The 16,860-nt window shown below is 49.7% G+C and overlaps 1 protein-coding gene across 1 annotated transcript in view; it reads right to left on the bottom strand.

Annotated features, from left to right (window-relative positions):
• Positions 1–16,860, bottom strand: part of LOC139405187 (anoctamin-3-like) — an 80,967-nt gene that overhangs the window by 29,802 nt on the left and 34,305 nt on the right. The window contains exons 13-14 of the mRNA XM_071147614.1: positions 15,078–15,174; positions 8,584–8,644 (exon numbers count right to left, since the gene is read on the bottom strand). Coding sequence (XP_071003715.1) covers positions 8,584–8,644; positions 15,078–15,174 — 158 coding nt within the window. The remainder of the gene's footprint in view (positions 1–8,583; positions 8,645–15,077; positions 15,175–16,860) is intronic.

Below are 16,860 nucleotides of genomic sequence, written 5' to 3'. Positions count from 1 at the left end.
TGTGACATATCATGTTAGGCATGACGATTGGCAAGGAGTGGAACGATAGCTCTTGGGGGTGTCTGATGCCTCTTGGGGGTGCCTGATGTCTCTTGGGGGTGCCTGATGTCTCTTGGGGGTGCCTGATGTCTCTTGGGGGTGCCTGATGTCTCTTGGGGGTGTCTGATGTCTCTTGGGGGTGTCTGATGTCTCTTGGGGGTGTCTGATGTCTCTTGGGGGTGCCTGATGTCTCTTGGGGGTGCCTGATGTCTCTTGGGGGTGTCTGATGTCTCTTGGGGGTGTCTGATGTCTCTTGGGGGTGCCTGATGTCTCTTGGGGGGGGGGGGGGTACCTAAAGTCAATATCTTTGACAATTGTGGGAGGGCCCACATTGAAATTTGAATTCTCAAAAGGGGAAATATCTCTACGGCACATTCCCTAAACTCAGAAACATTGGATACACATGAGAACATGGTGACTTCAAAGAGTGATTCAAATGTATTTTTAATGTGCAGCAAGATTCAACTTGAATGGAGCTGCTTGACCCACTTCTGTTTAAAGAGAGAGAGAGTAGATGGGGAAAAACAAGCTTTAGATGTCTGGGCTCTTTCACCTGGTCTACACACCTACACGACACATACACGACACTTACACGACACCTACACAGCCAACGCTGCTGTCACATGCTAGAGACACCAATCCACTGGTCACTTCCTGTTTCACACTGTGTATTTAAATACTGTATCCCCCCAGCTCATCATAATACTTCCTGTTTCACACGGTGTATTTAAATACTGTATCCCCCCCGACGTAGCTCATCATAATATTTCTACGAGTGTATTTACACCGTTTAAATCAAATGAAATACAACAAGGTAGACCAGCAGAACTACCTGTTGTATTGAGGGCTTTTTTTTTAGTGAAACGCTTATTAACAATCCCTTAAAACCAACAACGCAGTAATACACATCATATATTTATTTACACACTGGATTCCTGACATAACTTACTCTAATATATCTACTGGTGTTCCTACCATTCTTAGTATATATTGTGTAAATTCCCCCCAGTGTAAATACACTGTATACAGTTGAAGTTGGAAGTTTACATACACTTAAAACTCATTTTTCAACCACTCCACACATTTCTTGTTAACAAACTATAGTTTTGGCAAAGTCGGTTAGGACATCTACTTTGTGCATGACACAAGTCATTTTTACAACAATTGTTTACAGACAGATTATTTCAGTTATCACTCACTGTATCACAATTCCAGTGGGTCAGAGGTTTACATACACTAAGTTGACTGTGCCTTTAAACAGCTTAGAAAATTCCAGAAAATTATGTCATGGCTTTAGACGTTTCTGATAGGCTAATTGACATAATTTGAGTCAATTGGAGGTGTACCTGTTGATGTATTTCAAGGCCTAGCTTCAAACTCAGTGCCTCTTTGCTTCACATCATGGGAAAATCAAAAGAAATCAGCCAAAACCTCAGAAAAAAATTGTAGACCTCCACAAGTCTGGTTCATCCTTGGGAGCAATTTCCAAATGCCTGAAGGTACCACGTTCATCTGTACAAACAATAGTAAGCAAGTATAAACACCATGGGACCATGCAGCCGTCATACTGCTCAGGAAGGAGACACGTTCTGTCTCCTAGAGATAAACATACTTCGGTGCGAAAAGTGCGAATCAATCCCAGAACAACAGCAAAGGACCTTGTGAAGATGCTGGAGGAAACAGGTACAAAAGTATCTATATCCACAGTAAAGCCACAGTAAAGCCACTGCTCCCAAATCACCATAAAAAAGCCAGACTACGTTTTGCAACTTCACATGGGGACAAAGATTGTAGTTTTTGGAGAAATGTCCTCTGGTCTGATGAAACAAAACTAGAACTGTTTGGCCATAATGACCATCGTTATGTTTGGAGGAAAAAAGGGGAGGCTTGCAAGCCGAAGAACACCATCACAACCATGAAGCACAGGGGTGGCAGCATCATGTTGTGGGGGTGCTTTGCTGCAGGGGGGACTTGTGCACTTCACAAAATAGATGGCATCATGAGGGAGTAAAATTATGTGGATATATTGAAGCAACATCTCAAAACATCAGTCAGGAAGTTAAAGCTTGGTCGCAAATGGGTCTTCCAAATGGACAATGACACCAAGCATACTTCTAAAGTTGTGGCAAAATGGCTTAAGGACAACAAAGTCAAGGTATTGGAGTGGCCATCACAAAGCCCTAACCTCAATCCCATAGAAAATTTGTGGGCAGAACTGAAAAAGCGTGTGCGAGCAAGGAGACCTACAAACCTGACTCAGTTACACCAGCTCTGTCAGGAGGAATGGGCCAAAATTCACCCAACTTATTGTGGAGAACTTGTGGAAGGCTACCCGAAACGTTTGACCCAAGTTAAACAATTTAAAGGCAATGCTACCAAATACTAATTGAGTGTGTAAACTCTTGACCCACTGATTAAAAAAATAAAAGCTGAAATAAATCATTCTCTACTGTTATTCTGACATTTCACATTCTTAAAATAAAGTGGTGACCCTAACTGACCTAAAACAGGGAATTTTTACTAGGATTAAATGTCAGGAATTGTGAAAAACTAAGTTTAAATGTATTTGTATAAGGTGTATGTAAACTTCTGACTTCAACTGTATACACACAAGTACAGGTATGTGAACACCCCTTCAAATGAATAGATTCAGCTATTTCAGCCACACCCATTGCTGACAGGTGTATAAAATCGAGAACAGCCATGCAATCTCCATAGACAAACATTGGCATTAGAATGGCCTTATAAAGAGCTCAGTGAATTTCAACTTGGCAACGTCATAGGATTGTTCATCAATTTTCTGCTCTGCTAGAGCTGACCCGGGTCAACTGTAAGTGCTCTTATTGTGAAGTTGAAATGTCTAGGAGCAACAACGGCTCAGCCGCAAAGTGGTAGGCCACACAACCGCCGAGTGCTGAAGCGCGTAACGCAGCACTCACTACCGAGTTCCAAACTGCCTCTGGAAGCAACGTCAGCACAATAACTGTCTTGTGGGGAGCGTCATAAAGCGTGTTTACATGGCCCAGCAGCCGTGGGTTTCCTTGGCCACCAAACACAAGCCTAAGATCACCATGCGCAATGCCAAGCGTCGACTGGAGTGGTGCATTGGGACTCTGGAGGAGTGGAAACGTGTTCTCTGGAGGGATGAATCACGCTTCACCATCTGGCAGTCCAATGGATGAATCTAGGTTTGGCGGATGCCAGGAGAACCCTACCTGTCCGAATGTAGAGTGCCCACTGTAAAGTTTGGTGGAGGAGGAATATTGATTCTGGGGCTTTTTTTCATGGTTCGGGCTAGGCCCCTTAGTTCCAATTAAGGGAAATCTTAACGCTACAGCATACAATGACATTCTAGACGACTTTGTGGCAACAGTTTTGGGACAGGCCCTTTCCTGTTTCTGCATGACAATGCCCCAGTCACAAACCGAGGACAATACAGAAATGGTTTATCGAGGTTGGTGTATCTGGCCTGCACATGACTGGCCTGCACAGAGCCCTGACCTCAACCCCATCAAACGCCTTTGGGATGAATTGGAACGCCGACTGTGAGCCAGGCCTAATCGCCCAACATCAGTGCCCGACCTCACAAATGCTCGTGTCTGAATGGAAGCAAGTCCCTGCAGCAATGTTCCAACATCTAGCTGAAAGCCTTCCCAGAAGAACAGAGGCTTTCCACTAGACAAAATGCCTTTGTAGCTCAGTTGGTATAGAGAGCATTTGATTACTGCTACAGTGCTATTTGGGTTGATAATCAGATTCGTGCCCTGCACCAATGGGCGTTGGTCAAAAGTAGTGCACTATATAGGGAATAGGGTTCTATAGGGCTCTGGTTTAAAGTAGTGCACTATATAGGGAATAGGGTTCTATAGGGCTCTGGTCTAAAGTAGTGCACTATATAGGGAATAGGGTTCTATAGGGCTCTGGTCAAAAGTAGTGCACTATATAATCACAGCGGGGCAAATATTCCCCCCCAAGCAGACACATTGATGGCTCTGAACGAACTTTATTTGACTCTTTGCAAACTGAAATCCACATATTCTGAGGCTGCATTCATTGTAGCTGGGGATTTTAACAAGGCTAATCTGAAAACAAGACTCCCTAAATTGTATCAGCATATCGATTGCGCAACCAGGGCTGGAAAAACCTTGGATCATTGCTATTCTAACTTCCGCGACGCATATAAGGCCCTGCCCCGCTCTCCTTTCGGAAAAGCTGACCACGACTCCATACTAAAACAAGAAGCTCCAGCGCTGAGGTCTGTTCAACGCTGGTCCGACCAATCTGATTCCACACTCCAAGACTGCTTCCATCACGTGGACTGGGATATGTTTCGTGTTGCGTCAGACAACAACATTGACGAATACGCTGATTCGGTGTGCGAGTTCATTAGAACGTGCGTTGAAGATGTCGTTCCCATAGCAACGATTAAAACATTCCCAAACCAGAAACCGTGGATTGATGGCAGCATTCGCGTGAAACTGAAAGCGCGAACCACTGCTTTTAATCAGGGCAAGGTGACCGGAAACATGACCGAATACAAACAGTGTAGCTATTCCCTCCGCAAGGCAATCAAACAAGCTAAGCGTCAGTATAGAGACAAAGTAGAATTTCAATTCAACGGCTCAGACACAAGAGGCATGTGGCAGGGTCTACAGTCAATCACGGACTACAGGAAGAAATCCAGCCCAGTCACGGACCAGGATGTCTTGCTCCCAGGCAGACTAAATAACTTTTTTGCCCGCTTTGAGGACAATACTGTGCCACTGACACGGCCCGCAACCAAAACATGCGGACTCTCCTTCACTGCAGCCGACGTGAGGAAAACATTTAAACGTGTTAACCCTCGCAAGGCTGCAGGCCCAGACGGCATCCCCAGCCGCGCCCTCAGAGCATGTGCAGACCAGCTGGCTGGTATGTTTACGGACATATTCAATCAATCCCTATCCCAGTCTGTTGTTCCCACATGCTTCAAGAGGGCCACCATTGTTCCTGTTCCCAAGAAAGCTAAGGTAACTGAGCTAAACGACTACCGCCCTGTAGCACTCACTTCCGTCATCATGAAGTGCTTTGAGAGACTAGTCAAGGACCATATCTCCTCCACCCTACCTGACACCCTAGACCCACTCCAATTTGCTTACCGCCCAAATAGGTCCACAGACGATGCAATCTCAACCACACTGCCCTAACCCATCTGGACAAGAGGAATACCTATGTGAGAATGCTGTTCATCGACTACAGCTCGGCATTTAACACCATAGTGCCCTCCAAGCTCGTCATCAAGCTCGAGACCCTGGGTCTCGACCCCGCCCTGTGCAACTGGGTACTGGACTTCCTGACGGGCCACCACCAGGTGGTGAGGGTAGGCAAAACGATATCCACCCCGCTGATCCTCAACACTGGGGCCCCACAAGGGTGCGTTCTGAGCCCTCTCCTGTACTCCCTGTTCACCCACGACTGTGTGGCCACGCACGCCTCCAACTCAATCATCAAGTTTGCGGACGACACAACAGTGGTAGGCTTGATTACCAACAACGACGAGACGGCCTACAGGGAGGAGGTGAGGGCCCTCGGAGTGTGGTGTCAGGAAAATAACCTCACACTCAACGTCAACAAAACTAAGGAGATGATTGTGGACTTCAGGAAACAGCAGAGGGAACACCCCCCTATCCACATCGATGGAACAGTAGTGGAGAGGGTAGTAAGTTTTAAGTTCCTCGGCGTACACATCACAGACAAACTGAATTGGTCCACCCACACAGACAGCATCATGAAGAAGGCGCAGCAGCGCCTCTTCAACCTCAGGAGGCAGAAGAAATTCGGCTTGTCACCAAAAGCACTCACAAACTTCTACAGATGCACAATCGAGAGCATCCTGGCGGGCTGTGTCACCACCTGGTACAGCAACTGCTCCGCCCACAACCGTAAGGCTCTCCAGAGGGTAGTGAGGTCTGCACAACACATCACCGTGGGCAAACTACCTGCCCTCCAGGACACCTACACCACCCGATGTCACAGGAAGGCCATAAAGATCATCAAGGACAACAACCACCCGAGCCACTGCCTGTTCACCCCGCTATCATCCAGAAGGCGAGGTCAGTACAGGTGCATCAAAGCTGGGACCGAGAGACTGAAAAACAGCTTCTATCTCAAGGCCATCAGACTGTTAAACAGCCACCACTAACATTGAGTGGCTGCTGCCAACACACTGACTCAACTCCAGCCACTTTAATAATGGGAATTGATGGGAAATGATGTAAAATATATCACTAGCCACTTTAAACAATGCTACCTAATATAATGTTTACATACCCTACATTATTCATCTCATATGTATACGTATATACTGTACTCTATATCATCAACTGCATCTTTATGTAATACATGTATCACTAGCCACTTTAACTATGCCACTTTGTTTACATACTCATCTCATATGCATATACTGTACTCGATACCATCTACTGTATCTTGCCTATGCCGCTCTGTACCATCACTCATTCATATATCTTTATGTACATATTCTTTATCCCCTTACACTTGTGTCTATAAGGTAGTAGTTTTGGAATTGTTAGCTAGATTACTTGTTGGTTATTACTGCATTGTCGGAACTAGAAGCACAAGCATTTCGCTACCCTCGCAGTAACATCTGCTAACCATGTGTATGTGACAAATAAAATTTGATTTGCGGGGTGAACACTGTATCTGGCTCTCTAGTTATTGTCAGAGCAGCTCTAAAACTATCAGTTGAGTTCAGAGATAAATATATTAAATTCTGGCCACAGTTGTGTCATCGTAAATGGTTTGTGTGTGTTTGCCCACAAATTATTGAAAATAACTAAATCTCTTGGGCCATTGGAACATGCAATTGAGAGAAAGACCCTGTTTTTCCAGATGACTGTGTGATCTCACTCTTGACCGCAAAATGCTATAGAGGGTGGTGCGGACAGCCCAGTACATCACTGGGGCCCAGCTCCCTGCCATCCAGGACCTCTATATCAGAGGGTGGTGCGGACAGCCCAGTACATCACTGGGGCCCAGCTCCATGTCATCCAGGACCTCTATATCAGAGGGTGGTGCGGACAGCCCAGTACATCACTGGGGCCCAGCTCCATGTCATCCAGGACCTCTATATCAGAGGGTGGTGCGGACAGCCCAGTACATCACTGGGGCCCAGCTCCATGTCATCCAGGACCTCTATATCAGAGGGTGGTGCGGACAGCCCAGTACATCACTGGGGCCCAGCTCCCTGCCATCCAGGACCTCTATACCAGAGGGTGGTGTGGACAGCCCAGTACATCACTGAGGCCCAGCTCCCTGCCATCCAGGACCTCTATATCAGAGGATGGTGCGGACAGCCCAGTACATCACTGGGGCCCAGCTCCCTGCCATCCAGGACCTCTATATCAGAGGGTGGTGCGGACAGCCCAGTACATCACTGGGGCCCAGCTCCCTGCCATCCAGGACCTCTATATCAGAGGGTGGTGCGGACAGCCCAGTACATCACTGGGGCCCAGCTCCCTGCCATCCAGGACCTCTATATCAGAGGGTGGTGCGGACAGCCCAGTACATCACTGGGGCCCAGCTCCCTGCCATCCAGGACCTCTATACCAGAGGGTGGTGTGGACAGCCCAGTACATCATTGGGGCCCAGCTCCCTGCCATCCAGGACCTCTATATCAGAGGGTGGTGCGGACAGCCCAGTACATCACTGGGGCCCAGCTCCCTGCCATCCAGGACCTCTATACCAGAGGGTGGTGCGGACAGCCCAGTACATCACTGGGGCCCAGCTCCCTGCCATCCAGGACCTCTATACCAGAGGGTGGTGCAGACAGCCCAGTACATCACTGGGGCCCAGCTCCCTGCCATCCAGGACCTCTATACCAGAGGATGGTGCGGACAGCCCAGTACATCACTGGGGCCCAGCTCCCTGCCATCCAGGACCTCTATATCAGAGGGTGTCAGAAACATACATTACACACACACACACACACACACACACACACACACAGCTGCTACTCTGTTCTTTATTTGACCCATAATAATGTCAGGAATGGAGTGAATGGAATGGTATCAAACATGAATACTAGAGACAGGGAGGGGAGGGGGGAGAGCAAGAGAGAGAGAGGGGAGGTTGGGAGAGCAAGAGAGAGAGAGGGGAGGGGGGAGAGCAAGAGAGAGCGAGAGAGCAAAAGAGAGAGAGAGAGAGAGAGAGACCAAGAGAGAGCGAGAGAGGGGAGGGGGGAGAGAGAGAGAGAGAGAGAGAGAGAGAGAGAGAGAGAGAGAGAGAGAGAGAGAGAGAGAGAGAGAGAGAGAGAGAGAGGGGGAGGGGGGAGAGTAAGAGAGAGAGAGCGAGAGAGAGAGAGAGAGAGAGGGGAGGGGGAGACCAAGAGAGAGCGAGAGAGAGAGTGAGGGGAAGGGGGAGAGTAAGAGAGAGAGAGCGCGAGAGAGAGAGAGAGAGAGAGAGAGAGAGAGAGAGAGAGAGAGAGAGAGGGGGGCGTCCAAGAGAGAACAAGAGAGAGAGAGAAACTGAGAAAAATGTATTTACCCCATATAGCCATGAAGATAGCAAAGAACACAGTTCCTCCATTGTCAAAGAGATGGGTCACCTGCAGAAACAGACACAGAGGTAAATAAACAATTCCCTTGGGTTGGAATCAATACTGTCATTACCTGCTGGAACGAGGCACCTTGACACAAACGTCGATGACATCCCAGCAGGCAAAACTGGTTGTAATGATGCCCTTTCAACCAGTTCAGCCCACTTCCCATTTGCCTGGAAATATATCCACAGCCCATTGGGCTCCCAAGTGGCGCAGCCGTCTAAGGCACTGCAGACACCCTGGTTTGAATCCAGGCCGTATAACAACCGGCCGTGGGGTGGTGCACGTCTGGGTTGACCCAGCGTCGTCTGGATTTGGCCAGTGTAGGCCGTCATTGTAAATAAGAATTTGTTCTTGCCTAGTTAAATAAAGGTTAAATACAAAAATACATATATTTTATGGCAGGTCATACGTCTACTAAACCTTCCAGTCGTGAAAGCTCAGCATAGTAAGTAAGTAGCCCTGCACATGCTGGAACGGCTCATAGGAGCAGGAGCTTATCTCCCGTTTCTGTAGAGTGAGGAAGCTTGATGTACAAGTAGGCCTGCACCCCCTGGACAGGACACTAGTCTATATCCTCAGTACTCCCCCCCTGGATAGGACACTAGTCTATCTCCTCAGTGCACCCCCTGGACATGACACTAGTCTATCTCCTCAGTACACCCCCCCCCCCCCCCCCCCCCTGGATAGGACACTAGTCTATCTCCTCAGTACACCCCCTGGACAGGACACTAGTCTATCTCCTCAGTACACCCCCTGGACATGACACTAGTCTATCTCCTCAGTACACCCCCCCCCCCCCCCCCTGGATAGGACACTAGTCTATCTCCTCAGTACACCCCCTGGATAGGACACTAGTCTATCTCCTCAGTACACCCCCCCCCCCCTCCTCAGTACACCCCCTGGACAGGACACTAGTCTATCTCCTCAGTACACCCCCTGGACAGGACACTAGTCTATCTCCTCAATACACCACCCCCTGGACAGGACACTAGTCTATCTCCTCAGTACACCCCCTGGACAGGACACTAGTCTATCTCCTCAGTACACCCCCTGGATAGGACACTAGTCTATCTCCTCAGTACACCCCCCCCCCCCCCCCCCCCCCCCCTGGACAGGACACTAGTCTATCTCCTCAGTGCACCCCCTGGAAATGACACTAGTCTATCTCCTCAGTACACCCCCTGGATAGGACACTAGTCTATCTCCTCAGTACACCCCCTGGACAGGACACTAGTCTATCTCCTCAGTACACCCCCTGGACAGGACACTAGTCTATCTCCTCAGTACACCCCCCCCCCCCCCCCCCCTGGACAGGACACTAGTCTATCTCCTCAGTACACCCCCCGGATAGGACACTAGTCTATCTCCTCAGTACACACCCCCCTGGATAGGACACTAGTCTATCTCCTCAGTACACACCCCCCTGGATAGGACACTAGTCTATCTCCTCAGTACACCCCCCCTGGACAGGACACTAGTCTATCTCCTCAGTGCACCCCCTGGACAGGGCACTAGTCTATCTCCTCAGTACACCCCCCCCCCCTGGACAGGACACTAGTCTATCTCCTCAGTACACCCCCTGGACAGGACACTAGTCTATCTCCTCAGTACACCCCCTGGACATGACACTAGTCTATCTCCTCAGTACACACCCCCCTGGATAGGACACTAGTCTATCTCCTCAGTACACCCCCCCTGGACAGGACACTAGTCTATCTCCTCAGTGCACCCCCTGGACATGACACTAGTCTATCTCCTCAGTACACCCCCCCCCCCCCCCCCCCCCCCTGGATAGGACACTAGTCTATCTCCTCAGTACACCCCCTGGACAGGACACTAGTCTATCTCCTCAGTACACCCCCTGGACATGACACTAGTCTATCTCCTCAGTACACCCCCCCCCCCCCCCCTGGATAGGACACTAGTCTATCTCCTCAGTACACCCCCTGGATAGGACACTAGTCTATCTCCTCAGTACACCCCCCCCCCCCTCCTCAGTACACCCCCTGGACAGGACACTAGTCTATCTCCTCAGTACACCCCCTGGACAGGACACTAGTCTATCTCCTCAATACACCACCCCCTGGACAGGACACTAGTCTATCTCCTCAGTACACCCCCTGGACAGGACACTAGTCTATCTCCTCAGTACACCCCCTGGATAGGACACTAGTCTATCTCCTCAGTACACCCCCCCCCCCCCCCCCCCCCCCTGGACAGGACACTAGTCTATCTCCTCAGTGCACCCCCTGGAAATGACACTAGTCTATCTCCTCAGTACACCCCCTGGATAGGACACTAGTCTATCTCCTCAGTACACCCCCTGGACAGGACACTAGTCTATCTCCTCAGTACACCCCCTGGACAGGACACTAGTCTATCTCCTCAGTACACCCCCCCCCCCCCCCCCCCCCCTGGACAGGACACTAGTCTATCTCCTCAGTACACCCCCCGGATAGGACACTAGTCTATCTCCTCAGTACACACCCCCCTGGATAGGACACTAGTCTATCTCCTCAGTACACACCCCCCTGGATAGGACACTAGTCTATCTCCTCAGTACACCCCCCCTGGACAGGACACTAGTCTATCTCCTCAGTGCACCCCCTGGACAGGGCACTAGTCTATCTCCTCAGTACACCCCCCCCCCCTGGACAGGACACTAGTCTATCTCCTCAGTACACCCCCCGGATAGGACACTAGTCTATCTCCTCAGTACACACCCCCCTGGATAGGACACTAGTCTATCTCCTCAGTACACCCCCCCTGGACAGGACACTAGTCTATCTCCTCAGTGCACCCCCTGGACAGGGCACTAGTCTATCTCCTCAGTACACCCCCCCCCCCCCCCCCCTGGACAGGACACTAGTCTATCTCCTCAGTACACCCCCCGGATAGGACACTAGTCTATCTCCTCAGTACACACCCCCCTGGATAGGACACTAGTCTATCTCCTCAGTACACACCCCCCTGGATAGGACACTAGTCTATCTCCTCAGTACACCCCCCCTGGACAGGACACTAGTCTATCTCCTCAGTGCACCCCCTGGACAGGGCACTAGTCTATCTCCTCAGTACACCCCCCCCCCCCCCCCCCCCCCCCCTGGACAGGACACTAGTCTATATCCTCAGTGCACCCCCTGGACATGACACTAGTCTATCTCCTCAATACACCACCCCCTGGACAGGACACTAGTCTATCTCCTCAGTACACCCCCTGGATAGGACACTAGTCTATCTCCTCAGTACACCCCCTGGATAGGACACTAGTCTATCTCCTCAGTACACCCCCCGGATAGGACACTAGTCTATCTCCTCAGTACACACCCCCCTGGATAGGACACTAGTCTATCTCCTCAGTACACACCCCCCTGGATAGGACACTAGTCTATCTCCTCAGTACACCCCCCCTGGACAGGACACTAGTCTATCTCCTCAGTGCACCCCCTGGACAGGGCACTAGTCTATCTCCTCAGTACACCCCCCCCCCCCCCCCCCCTGGACAGGACACTAGTCTATATCCTCAGTGCACCCCCTGGACATGACACTAGTCTATCTCCTCAATACACCACCCCCTGGACAGGACACTAGTCTATCTCCTCAGTACACCCCCTGGATAGGACACTAGTCTATCTCCTCAGTACACCCCCTGGATAGGACACTAGTCTATCTCCTCAGTACACCCCCTGGACAGGACACTAGTCTATCTCCTCAGTACACACCCCCCTGGATAGGACACTAGTCTATCTCCTCAGTACACCCCCCCTGGACAGGACACTAGTCTATCTCCTCAGTGCACCCCCTGGACAGGGCACTAGTCTATCTCCTCAGTACACCCCCCCCCCCCCCCCCCTGGACAGGACACTAGTCTATATCCTCAGTGCACCCCCTGGACATGACACTAGTCTATCTCCTCAATACACCACCCCCTGGACAGGACACTAGTCTATCTCCTCAGTACACCCCCTGGATAGGACACTAGTCTATCTCCTCAGTACACCCCCTGGATAGGACACTAGTCTATCTCCTCAGTACACCCCCTGGACAGGACACTAGTCTATCTCCTCAGTGCACCCCCTGGACATGACACTAGTCTATCTCCTCAATACACCACCCCCTGGACAGGACACTAGTCTATCTCCTCAGTACACCCCCTGGATAGGACACTAGTCTATCTCCTCAGTACACCCCCTGGACAGGACACTAGTCTATCTCCTCAGTGCACCCCCTGGACATGACACTAGTCTATCTCCTCAGTACACCCCCCCCGGATAGGACACCACTAGTCTATCTCCTCAGTACACCCCCTGGACAGGACACTAGTCTATCTCCTCAGTACACCCCCTGGACAGGACACTAGTCTATCTCCTCAGTGCACCCCCTGGACAGGGCACTAGTCTATCTCCTCAGTACACCCCCCCCCCCCCCCCCCCCCTGGACAGGACACTAGTCTATATCCTCAGTGCACCCCCTGGACAGGGCACTAGTCTATCTCCTCAGTACACCCCCCCTGGACAGGACACTAGTCTATCTCCTCAGTGCACCCCCTGGACAGGGCACTAGTCTATCTCCTCAGTACACCCCCCCCCCCCCCCTGGACAGGACACTAGTCTATCTCCTCAGTACACACCCCCCTGGATAGGACACTAGTCTATCTCCTCAGTACACACCCCCCTGGATAGGACACTAGTCTATCTCCTCAGTGCACCCCCTGGACAGGGCACTAGTCTATCTCCTCAGTACACCCCCCCCCCCCCCCCCCCCTGGACAGGACACTAGTCTATCTCCTCAATACACCACCCCCTGGACAGGACACTAGTCTATCTCCTCAGTACACCCCCTGGAAATGACACTAGTCTATCTCCTCAGTACACCCCCTGGATAGGACACTAGTCTATCTCCTCAGTACACCCCCTGGACAGGACACTAGTCTATCTCCTCAGTGCACCCCCTGGACATGACACTAGTCTATCTCCTCAATACACCACCCCCTGGACAGGACACTAGTCTATCTCCTCAGTACACCCCCTGGATAGGACACTAGTCTATCTCCTCAGTACACCCCCTGGACAGGACACTAGTCTATCTCCTCAGTGCACCCCCTGGACATGACACTAGTCTATCTCCTCAGTACACCCCCCCCCCCGGATAGGACACCACTAGTCTATCTCCTCAGTACACCCCCTGGACAGGACACTAGTCTATCTCCTCAGTACACCCCCTGGACAGGACACTAGTCTATCTCCTCAGTACACCCCCTGGATAGGACACTAGTCTATCTCCTCAGTGCACCCCCTGGACAGGGCACTAGTCTATCTCCTCAGTACACCCCCCCCCCCCCCCCTGGACAGGACACTAGTCTATATCCTCAGTGCACCCCCTGGACAGGGCACTAGTCTATCTCCTCAGTACACCCCCCCTGGACAGGACACTAGTCTATCTCCTCAGTACACCCCCCCTGGACAGGACACTAGTCTATCTCCTCAGTACACCCCCTGGACAGGACACTAGTCTATCTCCTCAGTACACCCCCTGGACAGGACACCAGTCTATCTCCTCAGTACACCCCCCCTGGACAGGACACCAGTCTATCTCCTCAGTACACCCCCCCTGGATAGGACACTAGTCTATCTCTTCAGTACACCCCCCCCCCCCCCCCCCCCCCCAAGTTCTCATTTACAACTGCGACCTGGCCAAGATAAAGCAAAGCAGTGCGACAAACAACAGTCTTCGGTGTGACTCGGCCAGGGATCGAACTCCCAAACTTCCAATCTCAGCTCTAACCACAAGGCCACTGAGTTGGTCAGCATAGAGAGGCCAGTCGGTTTGGTGGAACAGTGGAACAAGTCTGTTTGGTGGGAACAAGTCTGTTTGGTGGAACAGTGGAACAAGTCTGTTTGGTGGAAACACACCACTGGTGGGAAAAATTTGCATATTTCTTAGTTGCGGATTCTAGAATATTCACATGAAAATTCTGTTGCCAATTGGATGGGAACATAGCTACTGAAAAGCATTAAAGAGAATTGGAATTTCCTGAATGGACTGGAATTTAAATGTAACAGGCCCCAACCCTAGTGGGATCCTCATGGACAGTAACAGTACTAGCTAACAGTAATATTACTTCTGTTTACAACAGTACTAGCTAACAGTAATATTACTTCTGTTTACTACAGTACTAGCTAACAGTAATATTACTTCTGTTTACAACAGTACTTGCTAACGGTAATATTACTTCTGTTTACAACAGTACTTGCTAACAGTAATATTACTTCTGTTTACTACAGTACTAGCTAACAGTAATATTACTTCTGTTTACAACAGTACTAGCTAACCACAATAGTACTTCTGTTTACTACAGTACAGTACTGTTTACTACAGTACTAGAGCTACCAAGATGGATAACATAATAGAATAGCTTCATTGTTGTATTACTGACCTTAGCATAGACACAGCTGTCACTGAGTTTCCAGGGTTTGCAGTTCTGCTCACACATGGGACACATGATTGTTGTGTTGGCCTCACAGATCTCTTTACTGATGGGACAAAATAGACAGACAGATATTCATGTCTTAAAAACACTTAAAAAGGACATGAAAACCCCCAACCGAAGGGCGGAGTGGGTGGGGGGGAGATGGGGTTGCAGATGGACCTACAATTTAATGGGGGAGAATGACTGTTCTGGTCACTTTTTTTTTATTTTTAAAAAGGACATTCTACAGAATAAATGAAAATAAAATGAAGCTGACATCTAAAATATAATGACATAGAAATGACATATTGGTCCATATTATCAGTCAGGTGTGTTACTTAGCAATAAGCATCATCACCTGATGTACCCCATATCAGATGCAGCATAGTGGCTATAAATAAATAGGCCGAGGGTTGCCCATCTGCATGTACCCCGTTGGGCTAATCGTTAGCTAGATCGCAAACTCTCTAGTGTAAATAATTGGGCTAATCGTTAGCTAGAGCGCAAACTCTCTAGTGTAAATAATTGGGCTAATCGTTAGCTAGAGCACAAACTCTCTAGTGTAAATAATTGGGCTAATCTTTAGCTAGATCGCAAACTCTCTAGTGTAAATAATTGGGCTAATCGTTAGCTAGAGCGCAAACTCTCTAGTCAACTGTTCTGCCGACCTGAGCCCTAGGACCATGCCCCAGGAATACCTGACATGATGACTCCTTGCTGTCCCCAGTCCACCTGACTGTGCTGCTGCTCCAGTTTCAACTGTTCTGCCTTATTATTATTCGACCATGCTGGTCATTTATGAACATTTGAACATCTTGACCATGTTCTGTTATAATCTCCACCCGGCACAGCCAGAAGAGGACTGGCCACCCCACATAGCCTGGTTCCTCTCTAGGTTTCTTCCTAAGTTTTGGCCTTTCTAGGGAGTTTTTCCTAGCCACCGTGCTTCTACACCTGCATTGCTTGCTGTTTGGGGTTTTAGGCTGGATTTCTGTACAGCACTTTGAGATATCAGCTGATGTACGAAGGGCTATATAAATAAATGTGATTTGATTTGATTTTGATGTGTAAATAATTGGGCTAATCGTTAGCTAGAGCGCAAACTCTCTAGTGTAAATAATTGGGCTAATCGTTAGCTAGAGTGCAAACTCTCTAGTGTAAATAATTGGGCTAATCGTTAGCTAGAGCGCAAACTCTCTAGTGTAAATAATTGGGTTAATCGTTAGCTAGAGCGCAAACTCTCTAGTGTAAACAATTGGGCTAATCGTTAGCTAGAGCGCAAACTCTTTCAAAAGCTATGTTTTCCCACGACTGCATTAAGAATGTTGTCGGCTACAACGACTAGGCGTGCATACCTTCTCTCCCTGTGCTACAACAACTGGGCGTGCATACCTTCTCTCCCTGTGCTACAACGACTAGGCGTGCATACTTCTCTCCCTGTGCTACAACGACTGGGCGTGCATACTTCTCTCCCTGTGCTACAACGACTGGGCGTGCATACTTCTCTCCCTGTGCTACAACGACTGGGTGTGCATACTTCGCTCCCTGTGCTACAAAGACTGGGCGTGCATACTTCTCTCCCTGTGCTACAACGACTGGGCGTGCATACTTCTCTCCCTGTGCTACAACGACTGGGTGTGCATACTTCGCTCCCTGTGCTACAAAGACTGGGCGTGCATACTTCTCTCCCTGTGCTACAACGACTGGGCGTGCATACTTCTCTCCCTGTGCTACAACGACTGGGCGTGCA

Source organism: Oncorhynchus clarkii, unplaced genomic scaffold (assembly GCF_045791955.1).
Source record: "Oncorhynchus clarkii lewisi isolate Uvic-CL-2024 unplaced genomic scaffold, UVic_Ocla_1.0 unplaced_contig_12468_pilon_pilon, whole genome shotgun sequence".
Taxonomy (NCBI): domain Eukaryota; kingdom Metazoa; phylum Chordata; class Actinopteri; order Salmoniformes; family Salmonidae; genus Oncorhynchus; species Oncorhynchus clarkii.
The sequence above is the reverse complement of the archived record's forward strand: the minus strand, read 5'-3'. Positions and strand labels throughout refer to the sequence as shown.